This window comes from Bos javanicus, chromosome 20 (assembly GCF_032452875.1).
Source record: "Bos javanicus breed banteng chromosome 20, ARS-OSU_banteng_1.0, whole genome shotgun sequence".
Taxonomy (NCBI): domain Eukaryota; kingdom Metazoa; phylum Chordata; class Mammalia; order Artiodactyla; family Bovidae; genus Bos; species Bos javanicus.
Window position 1 is genome coordinate 7570251 of NC_083887.1, and position 12041 is coordinate 7582291.

Here is a 12041-nt window from a genome sequence, read left to right on the forward strand (position 1 = left end):
GATGAAGTACAGAGAAGCTTGGACTGCAAATGAGATGCACATGAATTTATGAAGCTTGGAAGGGACAGGGCAGAAATGCTGCTTTCATTCTACAACAAATCTTTAAAGGGATGAATGTTTCCTTTAAGATCTTCAGTTGGTGGGGAATGTTCTTTGAGGGCAACTTATTTATGATGCTGAGAAACAGGGTGGTCTTCTCCCAAGATGAGTGAAACTGTATTGGAGTCACAGGGTGAATTCCACTGTGAACTGAGCTCATTACATAGTGAGGATAAAGTGGACAGGAAAAACTTATCAAGAAAGCATTGAGAGTTAGAGTCAGTTGACAAGTCATAATATTAAATTTAAAAATTACCAAGAGGAACCAATGAATAGAGATATATCAAATGATGCCAAAGCTTTCCCTGTGTGACTACCCAAAGTCCCATAGTTTGCAGGGCTTGAAAATCAACTGAGCACATGTATTTTTAAAGAACTCTATGGGGATTTTGAACATCTTTACCTATTTTCACATATGGTTATTTCCATATCCTCTGTCAGGAAAAAAGGAAAGATATTTATAGTTATTGGAGCAAGGATTTAGACTGAAATATCTATAAGATTTTTATTCAAAGGATAGGAAATTCTGGAATAGACATTATTGGAGAGAGAGGGAAGATAGATTTTTTTCTCTCTAGATGCCTGAGGAATAGAACATGCATCTTGTCATTTAGAAGTTCATCTTGGAGATGAAGTGACTGATTAAAATTTTAATAAGACATATCCATCTGTGAAAATTAGTCTCTGAATGTAATATGATTGTGACTAAAATGGCCAGAAGCAGTATTGAATGTCTGGGTGAATTTCGTATTTCTCTTTTATTTTCATTTTTAATAAGGGGAGGTTGTGTTTGAGGGTGATGTATATATTTTACAATGGCTCTATACAATTTAAAAATTTCAAAGTGAAAGGCTGAGGTAAAAGATATTTATTGACACTGACAAAAATATATACAAATACTTGTGAAGAACAAACTGAAAACATTTCTTGGTTTATTTTCTCACAAAAGACTCCTATTACCCTGAAGGCAAGATGTGCCAATGTTCCTCTGTGGAAAAGCACATTCCGGCAGCAAGTTTCACCAAGAGGGCAGCTTTTATCCTTGAATCTCTGCAGGGCAGAGGTCCTTCTGGTGAGTGGTTGTCCTTGGTGTTTCCGGAGCTGGTGGAGACAGGGCCAGGTGACGGAAGCAAGGTCATTACTAAAGCCTCGCTGCAGTAATAAAATTTCATTACTGAAGTTTTACATCAAACTGACTTGTTGGGGCTCTGCCTCTGGGCTGTGTTCAAAGAGGATGCTGAACTGTGACTTGAAAGACCACAAGCATTAGGACCTAGAAAGTGCACCTGAAAAGGCTCCGGCCCATGTCCTAAGTGTCCAGATTGTGTCCGTAGCAGAGCGGCCAGCTGGTTAGGACAGGTGCCCAGACAGGGACTCCTTGGTTGCATGGGGACTGTTGCAACTCACCACCATGACTGACTCCTTTGATGTCCCAAGACTAGCCAAGAAAAGATTTTTCCTACATCTTTCTCTGCCTTTGAGGCCCCTGAGGTCACTCTCTCTAACCAGCTTCCATGATTGTGAAAGTCTGCCCATTATATTACTCTTTCCATCCAAGGGGCTTCATCTCGATCTTAAACGGCATTCCAAAAACCAGATGACCCAGTAGAGAACACTATGCGGGATTCTACTCTAGGGTTCCAATAACTTTGAAATTTTTCCTGCTTATCTAAAGTCAATTTCTCCTCCAGAAATCAGAAATTAGGTGTGATAAGTTAATGATGATACACAGTTGTTTCAATAATTTAATTATTAGACTCATGCCCCTCAAATAAACCTGCACAAAACATTAAACATTACTCCTAAAGTACTTTGGACAGTCACACACATCAAGAGAGGAAAAAAAAAGAAATCTCCCCAAAATGCCAGTATGTTGTCTCATTTGGAAAAATAACAACACAATTAGAGGTAAACAATATTTTCTTCTGCTCCATTTCCAGTTTCCCCGTCTTGTCTGGTCACTCTCTGTAGATTTAGCTTTTCTTCTGCTATAAACGTCTGCAGCCGAGGGCCGTGTGGATTTGAGTCATGGAGGGGTGGGTATGCAGTCTGAGAGATGTTCAAATCTGCAACAGACAGACAGCACAGGTCACAGGAGAGTCAGGTTGAGACCCACAAGGCAGGTGACACTATGACACCTGAGACAGAGCCCTCAAAGGCTGGGCAATACCATGCCCACAGAGCCAGCCATGGAGAGAATGGCGGAGTCCCCCGAGAAAGGAACAAAACAGGTATCTTGTGATTTAATCAAAATCATTAAAATCTTTGGTTGGGTGTACAAACGTCTCCTGAGGCTAAAAAACAACCTTTACAAAATACTCCCAGTAAAATGTGAAACAAATAAAGACTTGTCACCATTTGTAAGCTGATCAAACACCACACCTGCTGAGACAGGGGTCCCAGGTATTTTTGAAAAGGTGTTCAATGTCCTAGAAATACAGTATCTATCTGGCTATGTGCAATAAGCCATATCTGCCTCTGCAAGGATCTTCCCTCACAGTATCTCAAAATCAAGAACTGACTGGAAGACTCAAATAATGTACCTGGGATTTTCCTGATGTGGGTGAGAGGCAGGGAGAAAGGACATGAAGGACGGAGACCCTGCAGCCTCACCAGAATGCAAATCTGTTAACACCCCATGAATCACTTAGCAAGAGCAGCCAGGTTCCTGGGGAAAATCATTTCAATATCAACTCTAACTGGGTTTGTTATTTTTCTGGTTACCTAGCAACAGCAGGGCATAATCTATTTTCCCCTTTTCTGATTAAACTCTCTCATACATGGTTTAAAGGGAAGGCAAAGCAGGGGATGGTAGAGGGGGTGATTTGAAAAAAATAAAAGCACAGCTCTTGCTACAAACCATGCTCTGTGGATTGCTCCACTGACCACCCTCCCCGAAGCTTGACTATATGGCAAAATTACAAATAACCAGTTTCAAGAGGAGCAAAAAGCAGAGTATATATGGAAACCCAGGTGGGGAAAATGCAGAGCCCTGAGGCCCACCTGTTCTTTTTTCAGCCACTAACAAGAGGTCATTATAATCCTTGCCACATTTTACTGAAAGCCTCTATTATTTACATGGATACACATAACTGCCACTATTCTGATGATAAAAATGCTTGTAATTTTTACCCTCCTGACAAGGATCTTTGGTTATTAGAGAAGGCAGGAAGCAAGGCCTGGCTGGAATGAAGAGCTAAATGTCCTCACAAGGCACCATCTTCAGGGAGGCGGCTTCCTTTGCTACACCTCCTTTTCTCACTTCTAACAGGAGGCAGAGCCAACGGAGAGCGGAAGCCAGGGCCACAGGAAGTAGACACAGTCACCTGGAGCAGCTGACCTTTGCCTCCAGGCCAGCTGAGGAGGATCCTGGGCGGAGGAGGAAGGAGAAGAGGGGAAGGGGAAGGGAAGGGAGGAGGAAGGAAGGAGGGGCAGGGAGGGGTTGGAGAAAGGAGGGGAGACTGTACTCCATAGCTCTGCCCAAAGGTTCAGACCATTCCTGACTCTAGGTATCAATGGGACACTAAGAAAACGATCCATTTACATTGAGGTGACTTGATTCTCCTGACCTTGATTCCAAATCCTGTACCTCAAATACAGGGTATTCATTCACTACTAAAAACATAACTACTGAAAATACCTCTAAATCCACCCTGTGTACAGGGCCTTCTCCAGGTAGGGGAGCTGTTCCAAGCTGTTTACAGTCATTATCCCCTTAAGCCTCCAAATGTCATCACCCACAATTTACAGATTGGGAAGCTGAGGCTCAGACTAGTTAACTTCTTGTCCACCATGCAGCTAAGGGAAGTAATCCAGAATGGAACTCAGAAGTCCATTGCCACATGTTCATCTGCTCAAGACCCTCATGGTCCTCATTCCTCGTTGTGCTGGAAATGACCTGACAATCTTTGCTGAATTAAGACACCCTGGATGTTTAATGTGTAATCTCCCTAAGGACCACATTTTGAAGAGTCACTTACCAAAAAAAAAAGAAAGAAAAACACATTCTGAGCTCCTCAAAACTGACATAGTAATTATTATAAAATTAGGGACCTCTCTCATTTAATCAGGTAAACCCCAGGCAATGAGTTCACTATCAGGGCAATATAAATCAACCTAGAATGTTTTTCCTCCTATGCCTGTCTGAGGTCATCACACATTTTCACAATTTCAGCTCCTGGTCCCAGCCCTTAAAACCATTTCACCTCTAAAAATAAATATTCCAGTTAAACTACTGATGTTGTACATCATGTGCAACCTAAAAAACAAAAACACACCTCAAAACTTGCACCTAGCAGACGCTGACGGATTGCAGAGCAGTTCACTTAGGCCACAGGCCACAGCAGTGTCTCCTGGCCCACAGAAGGTGCAGCCAGGGCACAAGAGGCACTACGTGGAGGATGAACAAGCATCCACTGAACGAGGCCATTGGGAAGTGATGGCTGACAAATGTGACACAGCAGGGCACAACGGAAGCCCCTAATCCACATACGTTCCCCTCTCGGGTACGAAACATGCAGCAAAGAATCCAAAATACTGGTGAGTCTAGGTATCTGGGAAGTCCCCGTCATGGTTTCAAGAGAAGACTTGTTCAAAAAGAGCCAAAGAACCAAACACATATCAGAAAGAATTCTTTTATCTTAAATTGTAGGCTCCAGTTCAGGAAGACAGAGAACAAAGAATAAACATGAGTGGTGGGAGGGAGATTTTTTCATTTGTGAGTAAAGGGGGTATAGAGGTATTTTTCATCAGAACTTTTTCAAGTAAGAATAAAAATACAGGAAAAAACATCTTCTGGACCCTAAAGTGAATGAACGGCCCACGTTGAAATCCCAGATGTATTAAGGTTATGCTGTATATCACCTGGAGGGGAACTCAATTTCCTTCTTCATGTTCCTTCTTGGTTTCTACCTGAACTATTTAGGCAAGGTCAGACAGTCTGTCTTTGAAATTAGAAACCATGCCATGATTTCTGATTTTATTACTCCATTTCAACCCTGAAAGAATCCTAGCCCAGCAATTGTATATTTCTCAAGGTCAGCCACCTTTTTCCACACGTTCCACCCTAGAGAGTATGATCACCATATAGAACCCTAAACTGAAAAAACATTTGTTAAAGTAAAACCACTCTGATTTAGAAAGCAGGATTCTTGGGGAGTAGAATTAATCATCCAGTTTTATTTGTGATCAAAATGCCTGTAAATTACTGGAAATAGAAATATTACTTCATTTTTTTAAATAAGCAGAGAAATATTAATACAATCATAATTTGGTCAACTAAAAACCAAATGCTATTATGATTAAATAAAATGTCAAACTCTAAAGAACATTTTAATCTATACAACTGTCTCTCTTCGATGACATAAAAGAAATAATTTGATCCTTATCATACCTCTGGAAACTCAACAGAGTGAACATACAGTCAGTTCAGTTCAGTCACTCAGTCGTGTACGACTCTTTGCGACCCCATGGGTTGCAGCACGCCAGGCCTCCCTGTCCATCACCAACTCCCGGAGTTTACCCAAACTCATGTCCATTGAGTCGGTGATATCCATCTCATCCTCTGTTGTCCCCTTCTCCCCCTGCTTTCAATCTTGCCCAGCATCAGGGTCTTTTCTAATGAGTCAGTTCTTCTCATCCGGTAGCCAAAGTATTGGAGTTTCAGCTTCAACATCAGTCCTTCCAATGAATATTCAGGACTGATTTTCTTTAAGATGGACTGCCTGGATCTCCTTGCAGTCCAAGGGTCTCTCAAGAGTTTTCTGCAACACCACAATTCAAAAGCATCAATTCTTCAGCAATCAGCTTTCTTTATAATCCAACTCTCACATCCATACATGACTACTGGAAAAACCATAGCTTTGACTAGATGGACCTTTGTTGGCAAAGTAATGACTCTGCTTTTTAATATGCTAAGTTGGTCATAGCTTTTCTTCCAAGGAGCAAGTGTTTTTTAATTTCATGGCTGCAGTCACCATCTGCAGTGATTTTGGAGCCCCCAAAATAAAGTCTGTTTCCATTGTTTCCCCATCTATTTGCCATGAAGTGATGGGACTGGATGCCATGATCTTCGTTTTCTGAATGCTGAGTTTTAAGCCAACTTTTTCACTCTCCTCTTTCACTTTCAACAAGAGGCTCTTTAGTTCTTCGCTTTCTGCCATAACGGTGGTGTCATCTATGTATCTGAGGTTACTGATATTTCTCCCGGCAATCTTGATTCCAGGTTGTGCTTCATCCAGCCTGGCATGTTTGCATGATGTATTCTGCATATAAGTTAAATAAGCAGAGTGACAATATACACCCTTGATGTACTCCTTTCCCAATTTGGAACCAATTCTAACTGTTGCTTCTTGACCTGCCTACAGATTTCTCAAGAGGCAGGAAAGGTGGTCTGGTATTCCCATCTCTTTCAGAATTTTCCACCACAGTTTGTGGTGATCCACACAAAGTCTTTGGTATAGTCAATAAAGCAGAAGTAGATGTTTTTCTGGAACTCTCTTGCTTTCTTGATGATCCAACTGATGTTGGCAATTTGATCTCTGGTTCCTCTGCCTTTTCTAAATCCAGCTTGAACATCTGGAAGTTCACAGTTCACGTATTGCTGAAGCCTGGCTTGAAGAATTTTGAGCATTACTTTGCTAGCGTGTGAGATGAGTGTAATTGTGCAGTACTTTGAACATTCTTTGGCATTGCCTTTCTTTAAGATTGGAATGAAAACTGACCTTTTCCAGTCCTGTGGCTACTGCTGAGTTTTCCAAACAATGAGTGAACATTATTAACCTTAAAATAAGAACAAATAACCTGAAACACATCAAAGCTTAAACTAAGTGAAGGAGTACAATCTTGGTGTATGGGCTTCCCTGGTAGATCAGCTGGTAAAGAATCTGCCTGCAATGAAGGATACCTGGGTTTGATCCCTGGGTTGGGAAGATCCCCTGGAGGAGGACATGGCAATCCACTCCAGTATTCTTGCCTGGAGAATCCCATGGACAGAGGAGCCTGGTGGGCTACAGTCCATGGGGTTACAAAGAGTCGAAAATGACTCAGCGACTAAGCACACATATGGTTTTTTCCTATGTAGCTGAAATTTTCTTCATAGCCTAAAACTTCATCCTTCACAAGAAATTTCCTTAGACTTCTTGTAGGGTCTATGTCAGTCTTCTCATGAAGTTTCTAAAAATTATAAATGCCCACATTTTGGCAGGTGCTATCCCCTTTGTCTTATGGGTGGGAAGCAGAAAATGCCCAGGCCATTGGGCTGCAAGATGCACTGATACTCAGAGACAGTTCTTCAAACGCCCCCATTTTTAGCCCTTTGTTGCAACCTGTTGGTTGACATTTGAAGTAATCATTTCACCCTGCTCACCTGCTATTGGAATTTCAAACTATTAAGGAAGAGAACATGGGGTCTGGGACAACATACAACCTTAGGGATCAGCTCCTGAAAAGCTGCCACAAGCCAGAAGGAAAATCAGCCTTCCCTCCAACAGTCCCTCATTATCATTATTCTTTTGAGCCCACAGGATAATCAGTTATTTTTAAGACCAAACAGTAATGTCAAGGTGTAAAATGCAACCATGTCTCACACTGGAAATGAATGAAGTGCTTCCCAAGCTGAGACATGACCTTTTATAGCACAAGGTAAAATGTCACTTCTGCTCTCTGGACTTCAGTTCATGAACGACGCAACCAAAATCATTCAGCCCTCTTATACTTCTTATATTGTGGGAGAATTTTTTCATCTGTGTTTTGGCTCAGTAATGCACCAAATACTATTCTAGAACTGCAACAAATGGATGCATTTCTCAACTGCTTTTTGCTCAAGGAATACAAATTTATTACCTTAAGTTGCATTTAAAAGAATGTTTTTAGGGTAATTTCCAGACCTATGTCCCATCCTTCTACTTTTAATCTTCCTAACAACATGTATATGAATTGAGCACAAATAGCCCTCAGAGTACAGTATTTGGAAAGCTACCTAATAAGTGGAAGATAAGGTCCACGGTCAAACTCTACACTTGATCTTCCCTTCTATGAACAGCAAACCTACGAGTAATTCGTCATAAAGTACAGAGTTGTTTATTGTTGTAAAATATTTAATTCAAGTAGTCTTTGCCTTTTTCTGGATTTTCTGAACAGAAGCGCATTTAAAATCCTGATAATTTTTAAAGACAAGCTTTGTTTCAATTTAAAAGCTCCAGTATAACTTCTGTCATAAACATTAACTCTCTAGGTCTGAATTTAGCTCCCCATTACCTGTCGGCCAGGCAGCCAGCAGCCCAGTGCTACAAAAGCATGTTGAATCGATACTGGGATCATTGGTGATGCCATGTCAGGTTTCTCGTGTCTTATCCCATTCCATTCTCCAACAAGCCTCACAAAACAGAGTTTCATGTCCTCTGGGTCTTGGCTCCATTCTTATTTATTTTAATGAACTGTTCTGACTTATGCTCCTTATTACCGTATCCCTTGTGTGTGTTCCTAAAATCAAAATTCACACTTTTCTAGAATAACACCACTTCAAAAAGAATTGTGATTCATGTTCTAAGTCTGTGAATAAGCTGTATTCCCCATTTAATGACCGATTCATGCTTGTTCTGCAAAACATTTTAAAAATTGTTTCCTGATGGCATTACTGGCAATCACTATTTTTTTCTCATGAGCACTAATGCATAGCATTTTCCTTCTAATGGAAAACACTTATTGTACAAAACTCAAGGTGTCCTCAGAGTGGAAGAAAATTGGTCTCTCTCACTAATTGTGCTCAACTGCATTTCCCATAGCGAGCCACAAACAACATGTAGGCATCTGGCATAAAAACCAATCTGGAGCTGATATCTGAAGGCAAAGACCCAGTGAGTACTATGATTCCCTTTATTACTCCTCAAATACCAATACTGCACCGGAAATAAAATAGCTGAAGTGTGCTCTGGGAAGGGAGTGTGTGCACATGAATGCGTGTGGTGTACACGTGTAAATTTGTAATGTAAGAAAGCAAACGGAAAAAATTTTAAGTTGTGACTGTTAGAGTTGGGCTTTATTTTCTTACCAGTAATTAACATATTAGGAATTCTAAGTTGGTTATATGGATAACACTGACAAGAAGCACAGAAACTGAAGCAGTCAATGTAATGAAGATAAAACCGTATTAACACAAGACACATTACGGTATGTCAGTTCTCTGTGTGAACTGTGGCTTGCTCTTAGCCTAGAAGGGTGCCCATGTTACCAAGTCTTGACCTTAACATCAGAAAGCCTCACAGGAGGATGGGACAAGCACCTCCACCTTCCCCTCTTCTTTGAGATGCATTTCAAGGTGTGTTTCTCTAATCAGGACACTAATAGGTATTACTGATAAAAGAATATAGTGATCAAGCAAGTTGATGAAACTCTGGGTTAATCAAGTTTCTTTACTGACAGACTCCTCAGAACTTCAGTAGGCTCACCTGTATTATAAATTTCTAAGAGGGAAAAACTGTATGTGGCAGGCCACAAACTCAGGGAGATTTTGCTCACAGTGTACTTCACAGTGCTGCGTTCTGTGTAGCACACTTGGGGGAATGGTGTACTACAGAGTAATAAGTCTATTATAGACCAAGAAAGGAAAAGACAATAAATGACCAACATGCAAGATAAATCAGGGGTGGGAAGCTGGAAATAGGTGAGATTTTCCAAATTCAGAAACTCTGAACCCTGTACGTAATGTCTGTTTGAGGACTCAATCATCATCAACAGTTCCTAAAAGCATTTGGAAAAGAGCTGATGGGGGATGTTTTAATGGATGGATCAAGCTGGCAGCACCTGAACCCATGCATCAATCTTAATCAGAAAAACAGATATAGCAAGCCTCCTAACAGGATGCAAGAGGAAATAATTCAACATATACAATATAGGAAGTAGACAACTCCATTTGGGAGAATGGCATTGAAATATGTATAATATCATATATGAAACGAGTCGCCAGTCCAGGTTCGATGCACGATACTGGATGCTTGGGGCTGGTGCACTGGGACGACCCAGAGGGATGGTATGGGGAGGGAGGAGGGAGGAGGGCTCAGGATGGGGAACACGTGTATGCCTGTGGCGGATTCATTTCGATATATGGCAGAACCAATACAATATTGTGAAGTTTAAAAATAAAATAAAATTTAAAAAAATAAATAAATAAAGATTGTATCTAGTCAAGTATCCAATATCTACCCCCAACTACCAGTTTACATACAGGAAATACAGGGACAGAAGATTATGTTAAGTGATATCACAGGGATGCAGTCAGCAAAACCCAGAACGTAGCAAGTTCTTCAGAAAATACAACTTTTTCAGAAAAAAAGTCTTTTCAGCAAATATACAACCCAGTCTTTTCAATAAATTGTAAGATTATTTTTTTTTAAGGTGAGGGAACTTTAGATTAAGAGAGACTTGAAAGATATACAAACCAGATGCAATATATGCAATTATTTGGATTCCAAACAAAGAGAAAAAATTGAGACAATCAGAGAAATTCAAGTACTCAGAGTATGATTTTAAGTTTTTACTTAAATTACTTTTTTAATGTTAAATTTTTTAAGGTGTAATAATGATACTGCAGTGACATTTAAAAAGAGAAAGAAAGAGTATATATCTTCTGGAGAAAGATACTGAAGTATTTTTAGATGAAATGATAGGAAGTCCTGGATTTGCTTAAGATAACCTAATATGAGAGGACAGAGAAAAGTTCATCAATGAACCAGACTGGCTATCGGTAATTATTAATTCATTAAATGATTCTCTCTACTTTTGTATTTGTTTCATGATCAATTTTTTAAAAGTCCATAGTCTTTCATGAAAATGTTAGTTGCTCAGTCATGTCTGAGTCTTTGCCACCGCCTGGACTGTAGCCCACCAGGCTCCTCTGTCCATGGAATTCTCTAGGCAAGAATATTGGAGTGGGTATCCATTCCCTTCTCCAGGAGATCTTCCTGACTCAGCCATCAAACCAGGGTCTCCTGTATTGCAGGCAGATTCTTTACTGGCTAAGCCACCAGGGAAGCCCATATACTTGGATTTTAAAGGGGCTCTGTTATTCTAATAGCATAGCTTCATATATCTGATATAAACAGAATACTATGATAATAAATTAGATGCCTCTTTCTGGATGTGAAATATGTCTAGATCAATTTTATTACAACTGTATGACAAGTCATTGGCAAGTGCTGTGTAGGGGTTTATATCTATTTAGAAAGATAAACAATTTCTATGTACATGTTCCATAAAATAGATGAGGTTCATTTGTGTTTAACAGCTTGCTATAAAAAATAATACAGATTCATATATGGTCTTCACTCCTGTCTAGAAAATCTAACATCTCCTAGTGAAATATAATTCAGAAAAGATTTCATTTTATATTCTTGGTCCATTTGTCCATGGCAATAATTGATAAGGTTCATTTGGAATTTGGATTTCTATTCTTTAGCCTTCTAAAAATTAAAAAACTTGATTAAAAATTTTTTTTAATTTAAGAGTTAAAAATTAAAAAGCAATATTTTTTTAAGAAATAGGAACTAAAAGTTATACATCTAGTCCAACAATATCAAAGTTAATTGCAGTTCCTAATGATAGTAGATGTCAATATATATTGTCAAATGAATTAATGAATTAGTGAATACCTTATTCAAAAATTCTGTCTACTCTAATTAGATTTGTGGGAATCACCAATTTGGAATTCTTATATTTAGAAAATACCTTAGAATTTCATTTATTCTAATCCTCATCTTCTCAGCAGAAATCAAGTTGAAAATGGAATCAAGATAGAACTGCATAATAGAACTTCTCTCTTTAAGCCACTAACATTATTTGACTTTGAGTCAAACATTCAATGCAATTCAAAACTTCACACCAATCCAAAATGGTAGGTATGCTATGGAATATGGAAAAGAGAGCCTAAAACAGAGGCAAACCTAACT

At 39.6% G+C, this 12041-nt stretch overlaps 1 protein-coding gene across 12 annotated transcripts in view; it reads right to left on the reverse strand.

Annotated features, from left to right (window-relative positions):
- Window positions 1-952: 952 nt before the first annotated feature.
- The window catches only part of ARHGEF28 (Rho guanine nucleotide exchange factor 28), a 339510-nt gene continuing 328421 nt past the window's right edge, over window positions 953-12041 (reverse strand). For all 12 annotated transcript variants that reach the window (XM_061393271.1, XM_061393269.1, XM_061393268.1 and 9 more), the window contains one exon: window positions 953-2165. In XM_061393271.1, coding sequence (XP_061249255.1) covers window positions 2002-2165 — 164 coding nt within the window. In that variant the 3' untranslated portion in view covers window positions 953-2001. The remainder of the gene's footprint in view (window positions 2166-12041) is intronic.